Here is a 22,765-nt window from a genome sequence, read left to right as displayed (position 1 = left end):
TGGGAAGAACTGCACAGCAATGCAGAAAGAGTTCTCAGCCCAGGGTGCTACAGGCGTTTGCAGCCGACTTCTAACGATCTGGACTAAATTTTTCTGTGCTGGGCAGGCTTCCGTGGAGGCTGCAGCACTCACTTGCGAAATGAGTTTCTTCTGGGCCACCTGCATGACGGCGTCGGCCATGGCCATCTCGTCTTCCTCCGGGTGGAGGTCCTCCTCCGGTCTGGATCTCATGGCCGACAGCTTGATCTCTTTGCAGCTCAGGATCTCGAAGGTGTCTGAGAGCAGCTCGCTGGCTTCCATGTCCAGTGGGAGGACTTCATCTACAAAGCATGCTGGGAGCAGAGGCAGAGAAAGAAGCAGCAGTTACGTCCGCAGCTTCTAGGCAGTGGGGCGGGAGCTCCGTGGCAGAGCATCTTCTAGGCATGCAGAAAGTCTCTTAAGAACATAGGAAGAGCCCTGCTGTGTCGGACCACTGGTCCATCTAGTCCAGCATCCTGTCTCACACAGGGGCCAACCAGTTCCTCTGGAGGGCCAACAACAGGGCAGAGAGGCCGAGGCCTTCCCCTGATGCTGCCTCCTGGCTGTGAGATTCAGAGGTTTAGCGCATCTCAATGTGGAAGTTCCATTTAATCGCCTCGGCTAACAGACACTAAACCTCTCCCCATCAATCTGTCTAACCCCCTTTTAAAGCCATCCCTGCCTGCGACCATTACTACTTCCCAGGGCTTTTTTCGTAGCAGGGACTCCTCTGCATATTAGGCCACACCTCCTGCTGTAGCCAATCCTCCAAGAGCTTACAGGGCTCTTTGTGCAGGGCCTACTGTAAGCTCCAGGAGGACTGGCTACATCAGGGGTGTGTGGCCTAATATGCAAAGGAATCCCTGCTACGAAAAAAGCCCTCACTACATCCACTGGATGTGAATTCAACATTTTAACTGCTCACAGAGTGAAGCCATCTTTACTTTTGTGCCCCCTCAATCAACTGCCTGTTGGCTTCACTGGGTGCCCCTGAGTGCTAGCATCATGAGAGAGGGAGGGGGAAAAACCCTGTTCTCTCTCAAGTCCCAGGTTCAGTCCTCAGACTCTCATGCACACAAAAGCTTCCACACAGAATTAGACTTTGCTGGTCTTAAAGGTGTCACTGGACTCAGATTTTTTGTTTAATGCCAGGAGCAGGTATTTTGTGAAGGGAAAGAACACACCGTCAGCTTTCCTTTTCTTGTTCTTTCAGAGGGGGGGGTGGAAATGCAGAGGCAGATCGTCACAAAACAAGGTTGTGCATCATCGCTAGCCCCAGCTGACGTTTACTCATGTGCGCTCTACCAAGGGCTCATATCCCACACAAATACATAGATCTGAACACCGCCCCCCCCCCAAAAAAAAATAGACACTTCAGTGATCATTCTTACGAAAAGGTCTCATGCAGTCAAGTTGTTTATAGCCATGTTGGCCCAAGAGACCAGAATCCATTTAATAACTTTATTAGCACCAGGGCTTTTTCTTGTAGTAGGAAGTCCTTTACATATTAGGCCTCACACCCCGGATCATAGAATCATAGAGTTGGAAGGGACCTCCAGAGTCATCTAGTCCAACCCCCCAGCACAATGCAGGAAACTCACAAACACCTCCCCCTAAATTCACAGGATCCGCATTGCTGTCAGATGGCCATCTAGCCTCTGTTTAAAAAACCCCGAGGAAGGAGAGCCCACCACCTCTCGAGGAAGCCTGTTCCACTGAGGAACTGCTCTTAAGGTCAGGAAGTTCTTCCTAATGTTGAGCCGGAAGCTCTTTTGATTTAATTTCAACCCATTGGTTCTGGTCCTACCTTCTGGGGCCACAGAAAACAATTCCACACCATTCTCTACATGACAGCCCTTCAAGTACTTGAAGATGGTGATCATATCACCTCTCAGCCGCCTCCTCTCCAGGCTAGACATCCCGAGCTCCTTCAATCTTTCTTCATAGGACTTGGTCTACAGACCCCTCACCACCTTCGTCGCTCTCCTCTGGACCCGTTCCAGCTTGTCTATATCCTTCTTAAAACGTGGTGCCCAAAACTGAACACAATACTCCAGGTGAGGTCTTGCCAGAGCAGAGTAAAGCGACACCATCACTTCATGTGATCTGGACACTATACTTCTTCTGATACAGCCCAAAATTGCATTTGCCTTTTTAGCCACTGCATCACACTGTTGTTCAGCGTATTATCCACTAAGACCCCTAGATCCAGGCTCTGTAAACTCTTGGAGGATTGGCTACATCAGGGGTGTGCGGCCTAATATGCAAAGGAGTTCCTGCTGATTAGCACCAGCCCAATGACACATGAACACACAAAGCTGTCTGATACTGAATCAGACCCTCGGTCTATCAAGGTCAGTATGGTCTACTCAGAATGGCAGCGGCTCTCCAGGGTCTCTGGTAGAGAGGATCTCTCACTTTACCTACTGCCTGGTCCTCTCACCTGGACATGCTGGGGATTGAACCTGGGACCCTCCGCATCCAAAGCAGATATCTGCCACTGAGCCACGACACGTACCAATGTGCAAGCTTTTGAGTTCCTGTGTGGAGAGCTGCTAATGATAAATGCCCACTGCCAACTGGATGCTTCTGAACATTTAATGTGCTTCATGCACATGATCATAGCAGCCTTCACTACAACTCTGCAGAGAGGGCTAATACTGCACGAAAGATGGGGGAGGCTGACACCTAGCCGCAGGTCTAAGATCACTCACAGCTGAAGTGAACTTCGCACAGGCGTGGGGGTATTTTACAAAGGCCCTGCAATTTAACCCAGGCCCAGCTGCACCCACTGCTGATGTTTCCTGGGATATGCCGAAAGCCACAGCCATACCCAAAACACTGTGGCTGATCTTAGAGGTGATGTTGAACCTCTGCTCGTCTGTAAAGTGGTCCAGCAGGAACTTGTAGATCTGCATCCGCTTCCCTTTGTCAGCTTGGCCCTTCAGGGAAAACAGTTTTTTCTCCCTGTAACAAATGATCACCAGAATCACTAGAAGATATTGGATTTTGGATTTATATCCCACCTGCCACTCCGAATCTTAGAGCAGCTCACAATCTCCTTTATCTTCCCTCCCACAACGGACACCTTGCAAGGTGGGTGGGGCTGAGAGAGCTCTCACAGAAGCGGCTCTTTCGAGGACAGCTCTGTGAGAGCCATGGCTGACCCAAGGCCATTCCAGCAGGAACAAGTGGATGATCGGGGAATCAAACCCGGTTCTCCCAGATAAAGAGTCCACGCAGCTAACCACTCCACCAAACTGGCTCTACAGGTAGTGACAGCAATTCACCAACCGCCCACCTGTTCAGGAGTTATTTGGAAGGGATGGAAAGGAAACAGGAAGTGGGGGGTGGAAGGCTGAGGCAGCGGGGCCTGGCCCTATCACTAGGCGACTGCCTAGAGCACTGGCCTTCTGAGGGTGCTGAATTGGGTGTCCCCAAGTGACTTGGTGATGTTATCAGCACGGTGTGTGTCTGTGTCAGACATTAGCCTTGCCTAGGGTGCCAGACAGTCTAGGGCCGGCCCTTTGAGGCAGCTTCCCACCCAGGAACAGGACTTTGATGGATCCCTCCCACTTCAAGAAGACGACGACTGTAGATTTATACCCCGCCCTTCTCTCTGAATCAGAGACTCAGAGCGGCTTACAATCTCCTATATCTTCTCCGCCCACAACAGACACCCTGTGAGGTGGGTGGGGCTGAGAGGGCTCTCACAGCAGCTGCCCTTTCAGGGACAACTCCTGCCAGAGCTATGGCTGACCCAAGGCCATTCCAGCAGGTGCAAGTGGAGGAGTGGGGAATCAAACCCGGTTCTCCCAGATAAGAGTCCGCGCACTTCACCGCTACACCAAACTGGCTCTCTCAGAGGCTGTCTGCTTCTGTTGACATTGGAGGATAATGTGTGGTGGGGTCCCCAACTGTTTTTTAGCCAATGGGAGCCTTCGGAATTCTGACAGTGAGATGGGCGCAGCCACAAAATGGCTGCTGAGCTGCACTGCTGAACAGTGAAGACCTTTGCACTGTGGAAGCAGCTGCCGCCAAAGTACCATTTTTGAAGAAAAAACATTTCTGCAGAGCCAATCAAAATCTCCAATGGCCAACTAGAAGCCTTGCTGGGCAAAAGCCCCACTTGGCCCCGCCCGCTTTCTAAAGACACTTGACGAGTGCCAGAAAAGGTGTCAGTGGGCACCATGTTGAGGGGGACGCCTGATATATACAGTATATTTTACATCTTTGCAGAGGAAGGGAGGAGAATGCCACGGCTATACGCTCCTTGACAACTGGCAGGGAGAACTTCTGGATCGGTGAAGACTCCCGGAGAGGCCACCCCTCTCTGGGAAGAGCACCCTCCTCCTCCAACCCCGATGCCCGTCACCCAGCTGCTGAGAGGCACCCGATGGCCATTAACATTCATGCAAGCTCTGTGTTCACTGACCTCTCGCTCTGGGAGAACCGGTTGTATTTCTCGTGTCTCTCATAGCTGTTGAAGTGGAAGATGCATTCGATGAAGTGCTGGGAGAACATGGCTGGATTCCTCTTGAGCAGAAGATGCACTAAACAGAACTCTGCGAGGCTGCGAGAGGGAAACGGAGAAAGGAAATCAGTTTCAGGAAGCCCACCCTGTATCTTAGGGCCATCTTTTTAGCTGAATGCAGGCCGACGGGGACAGGAACAAGGTCTTCGGACAGCGACTCAAAGATCAGCGAAAGGTCCTTGAAGCCCCTTCTCCCAAGAATGAGCAGCTTGGGTTGCCAACCTCCAGGGTGAGCCCTAGAGTCACCCTACGGTTTCCACTGACCTCCAGTCTCCTGAGATCAGTTCCCTGGGAGGAAATGACAACTCTGGAAGGCAAACTTCTTATCGCATCGCATCCCCCCTGCTGAGCGCCCACTCCTGACCCGCCTCCACCCTCGCCAGGCAAATCCCAAGGCAGCGCTGGCGATGTGAGCTGTGACAGAGAATCTAGCAAAGTCCTTCCCTTCCGAAGCACCGCTGTCCCACTCCTGGTCTAAGAGTGTGGAGGAAATGATGCTGCCAAGGTGCCAATGTGCTGCATCGTCACAGAATGCCCTGGAGGGATTCCCCCACTCCAAACCACTCCTCCACATCAACAGCGAAACGTCTCTGAAGTCAAGACTTTGCAAGCACAGACTAGAATCAAGCGCCTCATTCGACAAGCTGGTAAATCTGGTGCTATTCATCGCAGACGTTTCTGGCCCCTAAAATCACAGGACCTTTCCCATGACCTAGATGACCCAGGTAGCCTGAGCTTCTCAGCCCTTGGAAGCTAAGTAGGCCTGGCCCTACTTGGATGGGAGACCGCCAAGGAAACCCAGAGCCTCTGTGCAGAAGCAGGAAACGGCAAACTGCTTCTGTTCATCTCTTGCCTTGAAAACCCTACGGGGGTCACCGTAAGTTGGTTGCAACTCGACAGCACTTTCAAGCATAGAAATCACAAAGTCCATGGGAAATAGCTGGTGTCATAAGGCAGGGGTCCCCAACTACCGCACTGCAGATTGGTACCGGTCCGTGGCTTGCTAGCAACCGGGCCACGGAGCAAGACAGAGGCGCCACACCACCCCCACCTGGGACCCGGGTGGACAAAAGAGGCAGTGTGGCCTCACTCCGAAGCTGCCTCCCCTTGCAGGAGTGAGGCCGCACCACCTCTTTCACCTGCCCGGGTCCCAGGCCGGCAGAAGGGGCTGCCGCTGCTGTGACCTTAGCCTACCCCTTATAGACCCCTGCCAATCAGCTGATTGGTGGGAGTCTTTAAATGGGAGGGGGAGGCAGATTGGCCTTCTGCTGCCTGGCCTCCCGGCAGGGAGGTGGCAGAAACAGCCCCAGTCTCTCCCCCATTTAAAGATGGGATGCAGGCGGGGGGGGGGCAGCCTGGGGCGACAAAATCCTCCCCCCACTGGTCCGTGGAAAAAGCGTCTTCCATGAAACTGGTCCCTTGTGCCAAGGCTGGGAGCCCCTGTCATATGGTCATCATCACCCCCGTCCGCAACTCTTAGCCTCCTCCTATGTCTAACAGAAGGAAGTCCCATGGTGCAGAGTGGTAAGCTGCAGTACTGCAGTCCAAACTCTGCTCATGACCTGAGTTTGATTCCAGTGGAAGCTGGGTTCAGGTAGCGGGCTCTAAATTGACTCAGCCTTCCAAGGTCAGTAAAATGAGTACCCAGCTTGCTCAAGAAAGCCCCATGGCACAGAGTGGTAAGCTGCAGTCCTAGCTGAAAATGCTGGGTTCAGGTAGCCAGTGGAAGCTGGGTTCAGGTAGCTGGCTGAAGCATTCCATCCTTCCGAGGTCGGTCAAATGAGTCCCCAGCTTGCTGGGGGGAAAGTGTAGATGACTGGGGAAGGCAATGGCAAACCACCCCCTAAAAACTCTGCCATGGAAATATTGTGAAAGCAACGTCACCCTGGAGTCGGAAACGACTGGTGCTTGCTCAGGGGACTTCCTTTACCTTTTTTATGACTAGCAGAATGCTAGCATTGCTAATATTCTTCAGTTTTGAAATTAATGTGATGGAACCCAATGTTTCCGCACAACAGCTGCACTGTGGACGCACTTCATACCACTCTGACGCTTAACCCTTTTCCAGACATTCAGAGAAGAACCAGATGCCAAACTGACAGTCGGGCACACTTTCACGTTGGCAGCCTGCCGTGCTCGGGGTCTACAAGGGTGAGAGCGACCAGCAGAGTGCTCTGCACAAGGAAATTAACGCAGAGAGGAACAAGAACTGCCGTGAGAGGACAGCCCCCCTCCCATCCGAGCCTTGCTTAACAGCCGTGGCGCCAAAGCCACACGCGAGCGTCTTTTCTTGCCAGTTCCTTATCCAGGACTCCTTTCAGGGCCCATCCTGCAATTTTGCTTTCTAATTATAATTCAACATGATTAAAGAGAGAAATAAAACAATTGAACAGTAAACACCGACAGTAATTACAGTGTTTGCGATAATTAACCAGCAGTCGCTCATGCTAACGAGGCTGCATTAAAGAGTGGGGGTCGGCTCAGCCCGCGTCTGCGCCGGGAACCCGCAGTGATTAGGTACAACGTTAAAAAAAACCTGCAGGGACCCCCTACATGCGGGCGTTTATTGAGGAGACCCTCATCCCAGCAGGGACGGCTTTCAGAGATGATGCCGATCGGTGCCAGGGGAGAAAGTACTCATTGCTATATTCCGACAAAAAATAGAACAGGCTGCTATGCTGGGGCAGGGGGGTGGAGACGGGGAAATGGGCCACGATGAATGAGAAACATGGCAGTAACAAGACTCAATTTAAGGCGTTGGTGTTAACCTTTTGGCTGCAGTCACACACACTAAATAATGCACTTTCAACCCAATTTCAAGGCACCTTTCAACTGGATTTTGCCAGCTCACACAGTAAAATCCAGTTGAAAAGTGCATTGAAAGTGGATTGAAAGTGCGTTATTTAGTCTGTGTGATCACAGCCTTAATGTCCTAAAGAGCCTGGGTCCAAAATACTTAAAGGGCCACTTCCTCCCATCTCAACCTGCCTGGCTGTTGGGGTCTGGGCAGCGATGTCCTCCTATTTAGAAGAATAGAAGATTTCTATTCTGCCTCTTCAGAGTCCTGTTCCGGGCTACTTATAGTTAAAATTAATACAGCAATTTAAAATGAGCCACTGGACCCAAAAAGCATAAAAACTATCCACAAAGCAGACTTCAGACCGGAAATATGCCACTGAAAAAGGTAGGAAAGAGGAAAACCCTCATTAATTTCAAAAGTCTCAGTAAAACAAAAGGAGAGAAATGTTTTGGCCTGGCATTTATTTATTTATTTTGCTGTCAAGTCACAGCTGACTTCTGGCAACTCCTGGTGAGATTTCCAAGGCGAGAGATGTTTAGAGGGGGATTGCCATTGTTTGCCTCTGCATAGAGACTCTGCTATTCCTTAGCAATCTCCCCCCCAAATACTGACCAGGGCCGACTCTGCTCAGCTCCCGAGATCTGATGATGTTGGGCTAGCTTGGGCTATCCAGATCAAGGGTAAAGTAGGCACCAAGCAAGCCTCAAGGGAGAGTATTCCAAAGGTGAGGGGGCCACCACAGAAAAGGCCCTGTCTGTAGTTACCATCCACCTCACCTATGAAGGCAGGGGCAGAGACAGCAGGGCTTAGGAGGCATTTCTTAGGTGGCAGGCCGGAGAGTATGGAGGGAGGCAGCCATCCAGATGTCCTGGCCTTAAGAACATAAGAACCGTGCTGGATAAGGCCAATGGTCCATCTGGTCCAGCATCCTGTCTCATGCAGTGGACGACCAGTTTGTCTGCATGGCCAGCAACAGGGCATAGAGGCTGAGGCCTTCCCTGGATATTGCCTCCTGGCTCTGGGATTCAGAATTTTAGTTCTTCTGAATGTGGAGGTTCCCCTCAGTGACCATGGCTAGTAACCACTGAAGAACACATCTGATTTATATCCCGCCCTTCACTCTGAATCTCAAAGTGGTTCACAATCTCCTTTACCTTCCTCCCCCACAACAGACACCCTGTGAGGGAGGTGGGGCTGAGAGAGCTCTCTCAGAAGCTGCCCTTTCAAGGACAACTCTGTGAGAGCCATGGCTGACCCAAGGCCATTCCAGCAGCTGCAAGTGGAGGAGTGGGGAATCAAACCCGGTTCTCCCAGATAACAGTCCACGCACTTAACCACTACACCAAACTGGCACTCATAGATGGACATCCTCCAAAAAAAATCTAATCCCCTTTTCGAACTGTTTATTCCTGTGGCCATCGCTAAGAAGGGCCCTGCTGTATCAGACCATCACTAAGAAGGGCCCTCCGTTTCACCCTCACGACAACCCTGAGAGGTAGGTTCCGCTGAGAGCGTGTGACAGGCCCAAGGTCGCCCAGCAACCTTCCACAGCACAAGATGAACCTGGGTCTCCCAAACACTACTCTGACTCTCCACCACCACACCATGCTGGCTTTTAGTTAGCCATCGCCTGTCTCTGAGTAGTGATCCAGGACTTCCTTTGTGGTCTCCCATCTGAGCACTAACCAGGGTCGACCTTGCTTAGCGGCTGAGATCTGATGAGATCAGGCTAGCCGGGGCCCATCCAGGTCGTGGCAAATGAAAGTGACAAAATACTGTCGCACAAAACGCAGAGCAGCTGATGAGCTTAGGTGGGTTGAACAAAATATGAGCCAGATGGCCATTAGGCATGCTAATTAAACGGGACTCTCACGCGCAGAGGCAATATATCTTCGAGAGCGAGGTGCTGGAGACAGGCAGCGGACAGCGACGGCCTGCGTCCAGACAAAACGTCAGAGCAGGGCAGCCCTCCGATCGAGCCAGGCGACTGGCATTTCCATCCTTCCAGGATGTGTCCTGTGTTTGCAGACAAGATTATCTGCGGGACACTTAAAAGGTATTTCCACCAACAACGCAAAGGCTGGGCAAAGCATTAATTATTTCTTCTTACTCAACGGAAGCAAAAGAGCTTCCAAAAATAAACACGGGCACGCTGAACGGCCCAGCTGCTTTAGTCAATTAAAGCTGGCGCTGATTCATGGAGCAATTCTGATGCCTCAGTGAATCAGCCCTATGACTGCTGCCCCTGCGTGTCACCTGGCCGCACCATGGGACTAGATGCGAAGCTGACGGGTCCAAAAGGAAAAAGTGTTGGAATACAAGCTATGCACATTCCAGACGTTATAGAGTTAACTGTTTGTTTACCTGATAGAGGAAGTGATGTATTGTAACCTAAAACCCAATTGTGAGCTCAATCTCCTTTACCCGGGAAAGATGTAAATGCAACATTGGTCAGAAAGGAGGTTAGGTGTGAAATGGCTGTGATCTTGTATGCAAAGCTGAATTGCTCTTCTTCCTGGAGAAATGCTCGTTGGGAAGAAGAACTGTGAGACAAAGGGGTTGTAGCCGTGTAGGACAGACATGGTTAGACCAGCTGGTATGCTAAATTGTTTTTCTTTTTTATCCCAAGTACCCTCTCCTGATGTTTTCTAGTAAAGAAAAACTCTGGAAGAAAAACTTTCTCCAGTAGAACACGGCACTTGAGCCCGAAAGATTCTACAAACCCTGATTTTCTAGTAAACTTTACTTCTTTTGCTAAGCTTAAGCCTCGACTCCAATTATTGCCACTCCAAGCCTCTGAATTTAACATGTATTTCCCATCAAACAGCAAGCCTGCTATCCCTCCACAGAACGTGCCTTCAGCGCAGCGGGAGAGAAGAAGCGGTGGGGGAGAGGTGGTGGTGGGAAGGACCCTTTTGAGTTGACCTTTTCTCCAAAGAAACCTTGCAGGTGTTACCCAAATGAAGACAAGCTGCAAGAAATCAGGACGGAGGTGATTGAAGCGTGGGGTCCAGACTCAAAAGGGGGAAGGCCGTGCGAATTTGTAGCGGGCGGTGTGGATTCACAGACACCCTTACAGATGAGCTGAGCATTGCGGCGCACGCTGCCAGCATCACCTGTGACAGATGCAAGCACACACCTGGCAGGCTTTTGGAATGACCGCATTTTTGTTTTGGGACCGTTCAATTGATTCGCGGGATCTCGCTGCAAGCACCCGAACAGGTTGGGCCCCCAGGCGTCCACATTTTATCCATCTTTTTGGCACTGATGACTACACGGGATCCAAACTAGTTTGAGATGGTGCTTTTCATTGTTTCCCAAATTAATGCCCCGCAGTCCTTCAGGGAGGGATGCATCTCCCTAAAGCACTTCGTACAATCTCAAAGTTTGCTGCCCGTGTGGTTGCACTGTACCTTTGCATCCTTTACACACACCCCACCCCGCTTCTGACTAGGATAAAAAGACTCCAAGATAAGGACGTAAGAGAAGGCCAGTGGCCCATCCAGTCCAAGACTTTGTGTCACACAGTGGCCAAAAAACCAGGCACCATCAGGAGGTCCATCAGTGGGGCCAAGACACCAGAAGCTCTCCCACTGTGCTCCCCACCAAGCGCCAAGAATACAGAGCATCGCTGCCCCAGACAGAGAGTTCCATCAATATACTGTGGCTAATAGCTCTATTTCTACTCTGCTCAAGTCTGACAAAAGGAGCTTTGACTCTCAAAGGATTATCCCCTGAAACTCTTGTTGGGCTCTAAGGCACTCCTGGATTTAAATCGAACTGATCCACGTGGTGCCGGCCGCTGCAGGATGGTGAGCAGGGTGTGGGACAAAGGAAACCCAAAGGCACAAGGGCCATCGTGTGCCCCTTTGGCAATCCCTTACCTTTCTCTCTTTAAATCATTTTTCCAAGCCAGTCAGCGGCTTGGAGAATGCATTTAAAGTTAAAATTGCTTTCTTTCTACCTTTCCCTCCCTCTCCCCCCAACCTATTTGCCTTCCTTCCTTGCAGCTCTCAGACATCTGACATTCATGTCTTGCGGCTCTCAAACATCTGATGTTTATGCTGTGTGGCTCTTACGTTAAGCAACTTTGGCCATCCCTGATCTATACGTTCAATCTCCTCCTCCTTCACAATGCTCCACACTTGTGGGTCTCCCCCCCCCCCTTTCATTTTGGTGCTATAACTGCCTGGTGTAGTATATGAAGCTTACAAGAGTCCAATGTCATTCCGTAAGTTTTACAGCAGAGTGGAGATTTGAATCCATGCCTCCTCGCTTCTTCATTCAACATGCTGACCTCTATGCCACGCCAACGCTACCTTCGCACTGCCATCTCCCGAGGCCTCCCTAGAAGCTAAAATGACTAAACCGAGGCTCTTGTAGCCCTGGTCACATCAGGAGAAGACAAGAGTCACTGGAAAAGACAAAAAATGCTAGGAAAAGGTGAAGGCAGCAGGAAAACTCAATATGGATGGATCCAGGGGTGGAATTCTAGCAGGAGCTCCTTTGCATAATAGGCCGCACACCCCTGATGTAGCCAATCCTTCACGAGCTTTCAAAAAAGAGCCTTGTAAGCTCCTGGAGGATTGGCTACATCAGGGCTGTGTGACCTAATATGCAAAGGAGCTCCTGCTAGAATTCCATCTCTGGATGGATCAATTCGATAAGGGAAGCCATGAGGGCCCTCAGTTTCCAAGACCCGAGAACGGCTGCTAACAATAGGACATTTTGGAGAATGTTAATTCCTAGGGTTGCCATAAATCAGAAGCAACTTGATGGCACTTAGCACACATGCACGGGCTGCCCTGAGTGTCTTGGAGGAATGACATAAATAAATGAAGCGGAAAACTGCAGGGTGCCGCTTTTTAAAAATATACAACACACACACAATTTTCTAGCCATGGTTCTAGGGAGCAAATATTGCCAAAAAGGGTGTTGCAACAATGCCACCTATTGGAAAAAATGAAAAAGACAAGACCAACTTTAAGGCAAAGCACCAGGGATGATCACAGTCCTTTTTAGGCCTCCCTCTTAGTCCTAAACTCTGCTCACGACCTGAGTTCGATCCCTGGCTGAAGCCGGGTTTTCAGGTAACCGGCTCAAGGTTGACTCAACCTTCCATCCTTCCGAGGTCGGTAAAATGAGTCCCCAGCTTGCTGGGGGGAAAGCGCAGATGACTGGGGAAGGCAATGGCAAACCACCCCGTAAAAAAGTCTGCCATGAAAACATTGCGAAAGCAACGTCACCCCAGAGTCAGAAACGACTGGTGCTTGCACAGGGGACCTTTCCTTTCTTTTCCTTAGGAGGCAGTTCCCGCATTGCACCCTTTTCCAAAGCCGATCCCAAGGGAAGAGTTCCAAGGCGAGATGCATGGGGGGAAAGCTTCAACTTGAAAAATCTTGTGGATTTTAAAGGGGAGGGGGGGACGATGAGTGGAATACTGGGATTTTCGTCAGCTTCCACTTCCTCCCCAAATTTTACATTCCTACATTGAATTTCCTGCATGTCATTCCAAAAGCATTGAGATAGAATGAATAAATGGTCTTGCAAGAAGATTTTGCATTGCAGTTGTCGCAGGTCCTAAGCCTTTGAAATCAAAGCCCTACACCAGGGATAGCCAAACTTGCTTAACGTAAGAGCCACTTAGAATAAATGAATGTCAGATGTGGAAGGAAGGAAGGAAAATAGACGAGGAAAGGAGGTTTAAAGAAAGCAACTTTAAATTTATTTTCCAAGCTGTTGGCTGGCTTGGAGAAGTGATTTAAAGAGACAAATGCCTTCTCCAAGCTGGCCAGTGAGATGGTGGGGACTTCAAGAGCCACACAATATGTGTGAAAGAGCCACATGTGGCTCCTGAGCCACAGTTTGGCCACCCCTGCTCTACATTAAGCAATACAATACTTTTGAATACAGATTCAGGTAGGTAGCCATGTTGGCCTGAAGCAGAACCAATTGTGAGTCCAGTGGCACCTTTAAAACCATATCTGAAGACGCTTATGCCGAAGAATAAAACTTGGTTGGTTTTAAAAGTGCCACCAGACTCAAACTTTGTTCCAGTAATTTTGAATTTTCGCCAGGCATTGCTTGCACTCTCTCAAAGACTTTTACAACACTGAGGTCTAGAAACTTCACTCGTAGGACAAAGAACACTGAAGCTGTCTCCCGGGCCCAATTTATGTGGTGCAACTGGAGATGCTGACACAAAACAATTTCCCTCCCATTACAAAAGCGGATTTTGAGGATTATCAAATCTTAGCATCCCGGTGTGGATCTGCTCACTCATTCAGATATAGCCAGAAAATGGACAAAGCTCTGACTAATTCCTATTTTGGGCTTATGGTCCTTTACCTGGCAATATCCGGGTTTGGGTCCACCAGAACACTCACAAATCTGAAGAACAGAGAGCCTTTCCACTTGACAAATTCCTCCTACCAGAAATGAGAGAATGGATGGCAGAATTAGGGTTAACTATATTTAATGCATGTCAGGTTCTCAAAGCAGCGGTGTACATTCGGCGCCAGTAACTGTGCATACATCCAACTTTCTCCAGAGTTTCTACTCTCCTCCCAAAATGAATTTCTCTCCCATGAACCCAGGTTTTCCAGAAATTGTACATCTCTAAACAATATTAATTATTAATCCATATCTTGTACTTTCCCGCGTTTCGGGCCATGTATGCACTTGGTTGCTAAATTAGAATTTTGTCCCCCGGTGGTCCAAATTCTGCACCGCAGCGGGATAAGCATTATCCAGCCTAAATATATATTACGGACACTGAACATTTGCAAGTCTATTTTAATTTGCATCGCATAATCTGACGTGTTTGCTGTTTTGCAAAAAAATTATTTTGGTTCGGCTGGCTGGGGAAGGCAGACCACGGAGCCATGTGCAAAGTCCTGCCTCAAACCAGACAGAAGGCTTAATAAGACACCTGCTGGCCTGTTTTTTTTCAGCCATATGGGCTCCAAACTTGCTTTGAAGAAATGAAGCCTGGGATTCTCATGAACTTTATTTGGGCAGTGTTCACGGTTTGTAGAAAAATAGGTGATGGAGCTCATCCAGGGATTGTTATGCAGCTGCACATACTATTCAATGGACAAGGAGGTGGGACTCTCAGAAGGAGGTGGAACTCTCAGAAAGGTTCAGGAGCTATGCTCCTGTGAACTCCCACTGAATCTGAGGCCTGCACTTATCAGAGCTGAGCCTAGAAACACTCTGCATGAGATATCAGAGCAGCTGATGGGGGAATGTGGTTACCAAAGAAGAAGGAAAAGAAGAGTTGGTTTTATACCCTGCCCATCACTATCCGAAGGAGTCTCAGAGCGGTTTACAATCACCTCCCCTTCCTTTCCCTGCAACAGACACCCTGTAGGTAGGTAGGGCGGAGAGAGCTCTGAGAGAACTGTGACGGACCCAAGGTCACCTGGCTGGCTGCATGTGGGAGAATCAAACCCAGCTCTCCAGATCAGAGTCCACTGCACCACGCTGGCTCTTACAATAGGCAAAGAAGCACAACAGGGTTCTGTGCTCACCTGGAGCAGGTTGGTCAGGAGGATGAGGGTCTGCTTCCGGATGAAAGGCTCCGGGTCCTTCAGGCAGGTGGAGATGTCGGGGATGTACTCGTCCACCAGGGTGGTGTAGCGGATGCAGAGGTCACAGATCACGATGACGACGTTATTGCGGATGGCCATGTCCTTGGACACCTCCAGTTCCCGAGCCAGGGCCGCAATGCATTGCTTCGCCAGATCCTCGTGCTGCAGGCAAAGCTTACCTATCGCAGAACAGGAGGGGAGTGATGAGTGGGAGGGGCCGGGGCTCAGAAACAGAACATCTGCTTTGAATGCAGAAGGTCCTGGTTCGATCCCCGGGCTCTCCGGTTAACAGTTCAGGTAGCCGAGGATGAGAAAAACCTCAACCTGAGACCCTGGACAGCCATTGTCAGACAGAGCAGACAAGACAGAAGTGATTTGGACAGTCTGTTACATTCCTAGACAGGGCTTCTCTTTTTTTTTTTGCAGCAGGAACTTCTTTGCATATTAGGCCACACACCCCTGATGTAGCCAATCCTCCAAGAGCTTACAAGGCTCTTATTACATGGTTTGTTGTAAGCTCCAGGATTGGCTACATCAGGGGGGCATGGCCTAATATGCAAAGGAGTTCCTGCTACAGAAAAAGCCCTGGGAGGCTGGGCTGACCCCCTCGTCCTCTGGTGGTGATGGGCTTTAGCTCAGTGACAGAGCATCTGATTGGCATGCAGATGGGCCCAGGTTCAATCCCCAGCATCTCCAGTTAAAAGGACCAGGCAGTGGGTGATATGAAAGACCTCTGCTTGACATCCTGGGGAGCTGCTGCCAGTCAGCTACTTAAGAGATAGCACTGAAACCGATGGACCAATGGACAGATGCAATATAAGGCTGTGTACGGCCAAAGCAAGGAACACAGAATCGGACAGAAGAGTCTCAGAGACAGATGACCCTACGACTGAATCATCCTTTCAGGACAGAGACCATGATGAGGCCATTGCAAGCCCTTCCTTTGCTAATGCAAGCTACAGTTCATCTGGGACTCCCACTGCTACCTGGAGGTCCCTTCCAGCTCTATGATTCTCCAAACCCCTGCTCAACAGCCAAATCCACCCCCACGAGCAAAGACGTACGGGTGGTCTCTATTGAGAAACTGGGGCTTAGATTGCCAGCCTCCTTCCGCCTTCAAAGGGAGGAATCCTGTGAACAATCGTGGCCGCTCAAGAACTTCGCAGGTGGCAGCTCTTGCCGCGCAGAGGTTTTGCAAGCCGCTGCAGCAACCAAGGATTCACATGGTCGTTTCCCGCCTCTCCATTTTTGGGCTTTCCGAGTGGGGTGGAAGGTGGTCACGTGCAGACCCTTGAACGACTCAACAGGATGCAGGCGGCCAGGTGCGTGATCACCCAGAGGAAGGGATCAGATGGGGAAGCTTTAAATAAGTCGTGCTAACAAAGGCACAGGGCAGGCAAGGGTTAATCTTTGTGCATTCGCTCAGAGCCGGGCTAGCGTCAAGGAGAGAATGGGCATGCCCGCTAGGTTGCAGCTGCTACATGGGGAAATTTTAAGCAGACATCAGCTGCAAAGCGATTGAGTGACTCAGTTAGAAAAATCTCACAAAAAACCCCCAAAACAAAACCCTCAAACCAAGTTTCTGTCCTTTGCGGCTGCAGAGGAAAGCAGCCCTCAGCATCTCAAGCTGGTTCTACTCGCTACACTGATTCTGGTGACCACCCCGGTGGGACAAGGAAACCAAGAGAAGACTGTGTGCGCTCATCACAAGCAGGGCACCAGGGAGGGCCTTCTAGTGGCTGCCACTGCTCTGGTAGGGTCTGTCTGGGAGGGCCCAGAGCACCCACCTGACTCTTGTTTTCCTTCACAGCCAAGCACGTTTTACCTGTGACTGAAGAGGTATGCAGTCCCAGGCTGAATAACAACAATACGTTTATTTTGAGTGCTCAAGAACAAACAAGTGGGTTGTAACTTTTAGTGCAACAGTAAACAAGGAAACAGTAAAGGTGGTACAAAGCAAAACAAAAAGCCCTGAAGCAACTAACTATGCATTCCGTTCCTCTAATTCCAACTGCCTCACCACTCTTTGGATGAGTGAACCCTCCTAGCTGCAGCCTCTCCCAGAGAGAAAATACTTCCTCTCTAGTTGGGCCTTTTATTTCCAGTCCTTCTGGGTAACACCCCTCTGGTATTCACTGGGCTAGTTTTCCCTCCAAAACTGCTGCCCACCCAATCAGAAGGGATCCTGGGAAATGTAGGCCCTGTAGCTACTCTGAATCTGGCTTCCCTGGAGCCTGTAGGCCTCACTAGGCCTAGGACCATGACAGTGTATACTTCCACCTACCCAGGGTAATGAAGGCGTGTGCTCGGACCACGGAAGGCATCACGGAGCCTCTGAACTGGGACAACGGCTCAGTTGCCGGGCAATCGTTGTCATTGTCATCTGCAGGACTCGATACTAGAATCAACAATCAAAAGGCAGCACAAGCTTTAAAAGGAGGTACCAATTACGTTTTGCAAATAGCAGGACACGGGGAGGGAAGCCCTTACACAGGCACCATGGCTCCTGCCTGCATTTTCCCTGGCACCCACTTACTTCTTCAGAAAGTGGGCTGCTGTAAAGCAGTTATTAGATGCCTTCATTTAAACAAGAGGGTTTTCTACGGCTGCAGCAGCAGCAACACCCACAGAAGGATCACACAGGCTTGCCTTAGTCAGTGGGTGGGTTTGTTCCTCCTTCAAACTTTCCCACTTATTCCCCCTTCCTACTGTTCTGTTCCAAAATTAGGAGGAGGGTATCGTGTACGGTTCTGGGTTTGTCCCCGCCTCCTGTAGCAACCATTTGGGGACGCTGCTCACACCTCCTCCTCTCAAAATTCCTAAGGTGTCCCGCAGGATCGAAAAGGTTAGGGACTCCTGCCTTACGTTGTTCCGCAGCAACAGGACTTGCCAAGATGGACTGGATCAGCAAGAAGATGCGTTTCTCCACTTTAGCCGGGCACAGCTGTGCGGCCTCGCCCAGGGTGAAGAGATGCCTCACCTGCCGAGGGAGGTGACACCATAGTCAAAAGGGAAACCAAAGAATTGTCAATAAGCAAAACAATAGCAATACTGCACAGGAAGACTGTAGGAACCCATCACGTTTCTGTGCAATGAAGAACATAAGAGAAGCCACGTTGGATCACGCCAATGGCCCATTCAGTCCAACACTCGGTGTCACACAGTGGCCAAAATACCAGGTGCCATCAGGAGGTCCACCAGTGGGGCCAGGACACTAGAAGCCTTCCCGTGGTGCCCCCCCCCCCCAAGCACCAAGAATGCAGAGCATCACTGCCCCAGACAGAGAGTTCCATCAATACCCTGTGGCTAATAGCCACTGATGGACCTCCATATGTTTATCTCACCCCTTCTTGAAGCTCTCTGTTTGTAGCTGCCATGCTTTGGTAGTTTCACCCTTTCGGTGAAGAAGTACTTCCTTTTATCTATTCTAACCTGACTGCTCAGCAATATCATTGAGTGCCCACAAGTTCTTGTATTGTGAGAAAGGGAGAAGACTCAATAGGGGGGAAAAATCCCACTCCGAATAGTCTTACTTACCAAGACATCCTCTTGCAGCTGCTCTGCCCCGCCCTCTTTCAGGACAACGCTTGAGATGCAGCTCTCACACACGGACACGAGATCACCACAGATCTCATTCAACAGTGCCTGGTTGCAAGATGGAGAGATCAGGGATTTAAGCTTGCCAAGGAAACAGGACCATTATTCCTTCCCTTCTTTCCCGGCCCAAGTACAAGTCTCAAAACGGGAAAAGAAAAGCTGTTTTAGAGGATCTTATGGAGAGGGTGCAAATCCCAGATAATGTGTTTGAAGAAGTTGGCTTTATACCCTGCCCTTCATTACCCGACGCAGTCTCGCAGTGTTTACAATCTCCTTCCCTTCTTCTCCCCACGACAGACACCCCGTGAGGTAGGTGGGGCTAAGAGAGCTCTAAGAGAACTGGGACTGACCCAAGAACACCCAGCTGACTTAATGTGGAGGAGTGGGGATGGCTCTGTTTCCAGAAGGTTCCTACCCCTGTGAGGCATGGCTCTGTTTCCAGAAGGTTTCTGCCCCTGTGAGGCATGGCTCTGTTTCCAGAAGGTTTCTGTCCCTGTGAAGCAAGGCTGTTTCCAGAAGGTTCCTGCCCCTGTGAGGGATGGTTCTGTTTCTAGAAGGTTCCTACCCCTGTGAAGGATGGTTCTGTTTCCAGAAGGTTCCTACCCCTGTGAGGGATGGCTCCGTTTCCAGAAGGTTCCTACCCCTGTGAGGGATGGCTGTGTTTCCAGAAGGTTCCTACCCCTGTGAGGAATGGCTCTGTTTCCAGAAGGTTCCTGCCCATGTGAGGCATGGCTCTGTTTCCGGAAGGTTTCTGCCCCTGTGAGGGATGGCTCTGTTTCCAGAAGGTTCCTGCCCATGTGAGGCATGGCTCTGTTTCCAGAAGGTTTCTGCCCCTGTGAGGCATGGCTCCGTTTCCAGAAGGTTCCTGCCTCTGTGAGGGATGGCTCCGTTTCCAGAAGGTTCCTGCCCCTGTGAGGGATGGCTCTGTTTCCAGAAGGTTCCTGCCCCTGTGAGGGATGGCTCTGTTTCCAGAAGGTTCCTGCCCCTGTGAGGGATGGTTCTGTTTCCAGAAGGTTCCTGCCCCTGTGAGGGATGGCTCCGTTTCCAGAAGGTTCCTGCTCCTGTGAGGGATGGCTCCGTTTCCAGAAGGTTCCTGCCCGTGAGGGATGGCTGTTTCTACGGGAACCAGTCTAGCTGGCCACACTCCAGCTTCTCCTCATAAAGTCATAAAAATGCAGGATATAAATCAAATAAATAATAATAATAATAGTTCGGGATGCTCAAGTAGTCTTGAAACCTCAATGGCTGGGTTGTGTGGGCTTGTGGAACTGCCTTTTTTTGGGGGGGGGAGGGTACTGCTTTATGGAAATACTGCTCATTGTACGCATGTGTGAAGAGCAGCCTCTTTGTGCTCATGCCTTATGGAACAACAGGGCAAGTGAAGCGAGAATTTCTCAGTTGTTCTAACGTGGCTGGCTCCCCGCTATGGCCCTCCTTCTAGAGCACCCCCACCACCAGCACTTATAAAAGAAAGATGACTAGCGGTTAAAAAGCCCTGTCCAGGATAGTCCAGACTGGCCTAGTCTTGTTAGATCTCAGAAGCTAAGCAGAGCCAGCCATGGTGAATACTTGGATGGGAGACCACCAAGGAATACCAGGGTCACTATGGAGAGGCAGGCAATGGCAAGCTGCCCATTTGTCTCTTGCTTTGTAAACCTTATGGGGTTTGCTTGCGACGTGGAGCACTTCCCATCACCAGTGGTTAGAGAAGGATCCTCTGGAGACGTTTCTCTGCTATTATCATCATCGGAGAGCCTCTGATAAGCAGTGAGGAAACCCAGGTTCTTGGGAGCACAGTTCGAAAACCATCGTTCTCAGGTGTTTTACTGCAGCAGCAAAAACCATGAAGGGACAGGTTCGGCTGGAATGGTAAAGATCACCCGCGTCACATGACAAACATCCTCCCACGAACGGTTGCCATGGGAGCCTGCCTGGCTTGTGTTTGCAAAAGCCCCCGTGCTGCCCATATGGTGTGTCACCTACATTCCCTCTGCTTTAGGAACGGGCCTGCCGTTTCCCCGCTCTGGGATGAGAGAGCGTGCGCAACCACAAGAGAGAATCACGGCAGAGAGTGACTGGAGATAAACCAAAGGCTTCCGCAAAAACCAGCCTCAAACAAATGAGTCGGTGTCACCTAAAATTATACAAATATATCAAATATAATATCACACTCTCATCAACGGGATGCGAGAGTGGCAGTCAAAGACCTCTGCAGCTCAAAGCGCTCACAAAAGCAACTTGCGCAGAAAGCTTCTGCAGGGATGAGTTTTTCTTTCTTTGGGGGGCTTTTAATGCAATTTTTTTGTGTGTGTGTGCCCCCATGCCTGAAAGTCATGGCAACTTCTGGTAACTCATCCTGGGACATGGAGAGCATTCAAAGAAGTGGCTTGATAGACTGCCTCCACCTCCTGACCCTGCTATACTCTGGAGGTCTCCCATCCAAATATCTGCCAGGGTCAGCCCTTCTTAGATCTGACTTGCCTGTGCTATCCAGGTCAGGAAGGGACACATTTTTCATACTGCAGAGCCCCTGAGAAATAAACCCCGATGGGGCCCCTATGTGGCTGGGTCCCAGCTTGGCACACTACACTGCACAGCAGATAATTCAGCCTTATACAAGATCGGGCAGCTTAGACAAGGCAGAGCTCAGGAGTCCAGGAGCATAAAAACTACAGAAATCCTGACAGCGGTAGAACAGGAAGCAGACAGGGCCTTCTTCGCTGTGGCACACAAGACCAAGGAAGCCTGACCATCTCATTGATCGTTTCCAGGATGCTAGCAAAAGGATAGCTGCTGGGAAAGCCAATCAACACTCAAAGCTACTGTTGCTCTATCATGGCTCCAAGTTGCCGAGTAATGCTTGTTGTTTTTTGTTTGGTGTAGTGGTTAAGTGTGCGGCCTCTTATCTGGAAGAACGGGTTTTGATTCCCCACTCCTCCACTTGCAGCTGCTGGAATGGCCTTGGGTCAGCCATAGCTCTCGCAGAGCTGTCCTTCAGAGGGCAGCTGCTGTGAGAGCTCTCTCAGCCCCACCCACCTCACAGGGTGTCTGTTGTGGAGGAGGCAGGGAAAGGAGATTGTGAGCCGCTCTGAGACTGTGAGATTCAAAGTGGAGGGCGGGATATAAATCCAATATCATCTTCTTGGTTTGACGCTCCTGCCCGTCTCAAGGAGGGAGCCTGCCATGAAACATGCGGAATTTTACAGCTTCGAAGGAGTGTTCCCAGCCTCACCAGTGCTTCCTCCAGGGCATCCGAGGAGGCGTGGCAAAGTTTCTGCAGTGTCTCAACAGCTGGGCTGATTGCTTCCAGGGGGCACTGGAAATCACGCAGCCAAGACTTGATATTGTCTGAAAAAGGAAGCCAAAGGCTGAGCGTGACCCGGTGCCAGGGCTAATAGATTCTCTCGGGATATAACCACAGTTCAGAGAATGGGCAACGCCACTCCTGACCCATCGCCTCTCTGAGACACTCCCCCGCAAGAGACACTCACCTATCAGCTTGTGCTGGATGCTCCGGGACAGGTGCTTGGCAATGCTGCCAATCACACACAGCATGTGCACAGTGGTGTCCAAGTCAGCAGTGTGATGTCTGGAAAAATCAGAGAGGAGAGTGAAATTGCAGATGTGCGGGACAAGGGGAAAAAACCCACTTCCTCCTGGATGACACACGGGGGTGCCTCCCTTCTGCATTTATTTACTTCATTAAATACTCTGCTTTAATTTGTAGTGAAGTTTGTTGTTCTCCTCTCCTCCATTTTATCCTCACAACAACCCTGTGAGGTAGGTTAGACCCAGAGGATGTGACCGGCCTAAGGTCACATAGCAAGCTTTTGTAGCTCGGTAGGGATTCGAACTTGGGTCTCCCGGATCCTCATCTGACACTCACATGAAGCTGCCTTATACTGAACCAGACCCTTGGTCCACCGAAGTCGGTCCTGTCTACTGAAACTGGGAGTGGCTCTTCAGGTCTTTTGCTGCACCTGCTGCCTCATCCTTGAAAGTGGAGATGCCGGGGATTGAAGCTGGGACCTTCGGCATGCCAAGCAGATGCTCTATCGCTGAGCCATGGCTCCTCCCCGCTCAAACCACCGCACCACTCCTGCTCTCAGCATGTATGCCCGGTGCCTTAAGCAGACCCTAACACTCGGGCCCAAAACCTGGTGGAGAATCTCAGCTTTCAGTGAAAGACGGAAAGCAGCATTTCTAGCCCTTGTTCTTTCTGAA

At 50.4% G+C, this 22,765-nt stretch overlaps 1 protein-coding gene across 1 annotated transcript in view; it reads right to left on the bottom strand.

The window, feature by feature from the left end:
* NCAPD3 (non-SMC condensin II complex subunit D3) overlaps positions 1-22,765 on the bottom strand; it is a 73,639-nt gene that overhangs the window by 13,974 nt on the left and 36,900 nt on the right. The window contains exons 17-26 of the mRNA XM_060250462.1: positions 22,033-22,130; positions 21,774-21,889; positions 18,482-18,589; positions 17,810-17,924; positions 17,229-17,342; positions 14,885-15,123; positions 13,701-13,780; positions 4,454-4,591; positions 2,852-2,985; positions 133-332 (exon numbers count right to left, since the gene is read on the bottom strand). Coding sequence (XP_060106445.1) covers positions 133-332; positions 2,852-2,985; positions 4,454-4,591; positions 13,701-13,780; positions 14,885-15,123; positions 17,229-17,342; positions 17,810-17,924; positions 18,482-18,589; positions 21,774-21,889; positions 22,033-22,130 — 1,342 coding nt within the window. The remainder of the gene's footprint in view (positions 1-132; positions 333-2,851; positions 2,986-4,453; positions 4,592-13,700; positions 13,781-14,884; positions 15,124-17,228; positions 17,343-17,809; positions 17,925-18,481; positions 18,590-21,773; positions 21,890-22,032; positions 22,131-22,765) is intronic.

This window comes from Heteronotia binoei, chromosome 12 (assembly GCF_032191835.1).
Source record: "Heteronotia binoei isolate CCM8104 ecotype False Entrance Well chromosome 12, APGP_CSIRO_Hbin_v1, whole genome shotgun sequence".
Taxonomy (NCBI): Eukaryota; Metazoa; Chordata; class Lepidosauria; order Squamata; family Gekkonidae; genus Heteronotia; species Heteronotia binoei.
This window is presented reverse-complemented; position numbering and strand designations above follow the sequence as displayed.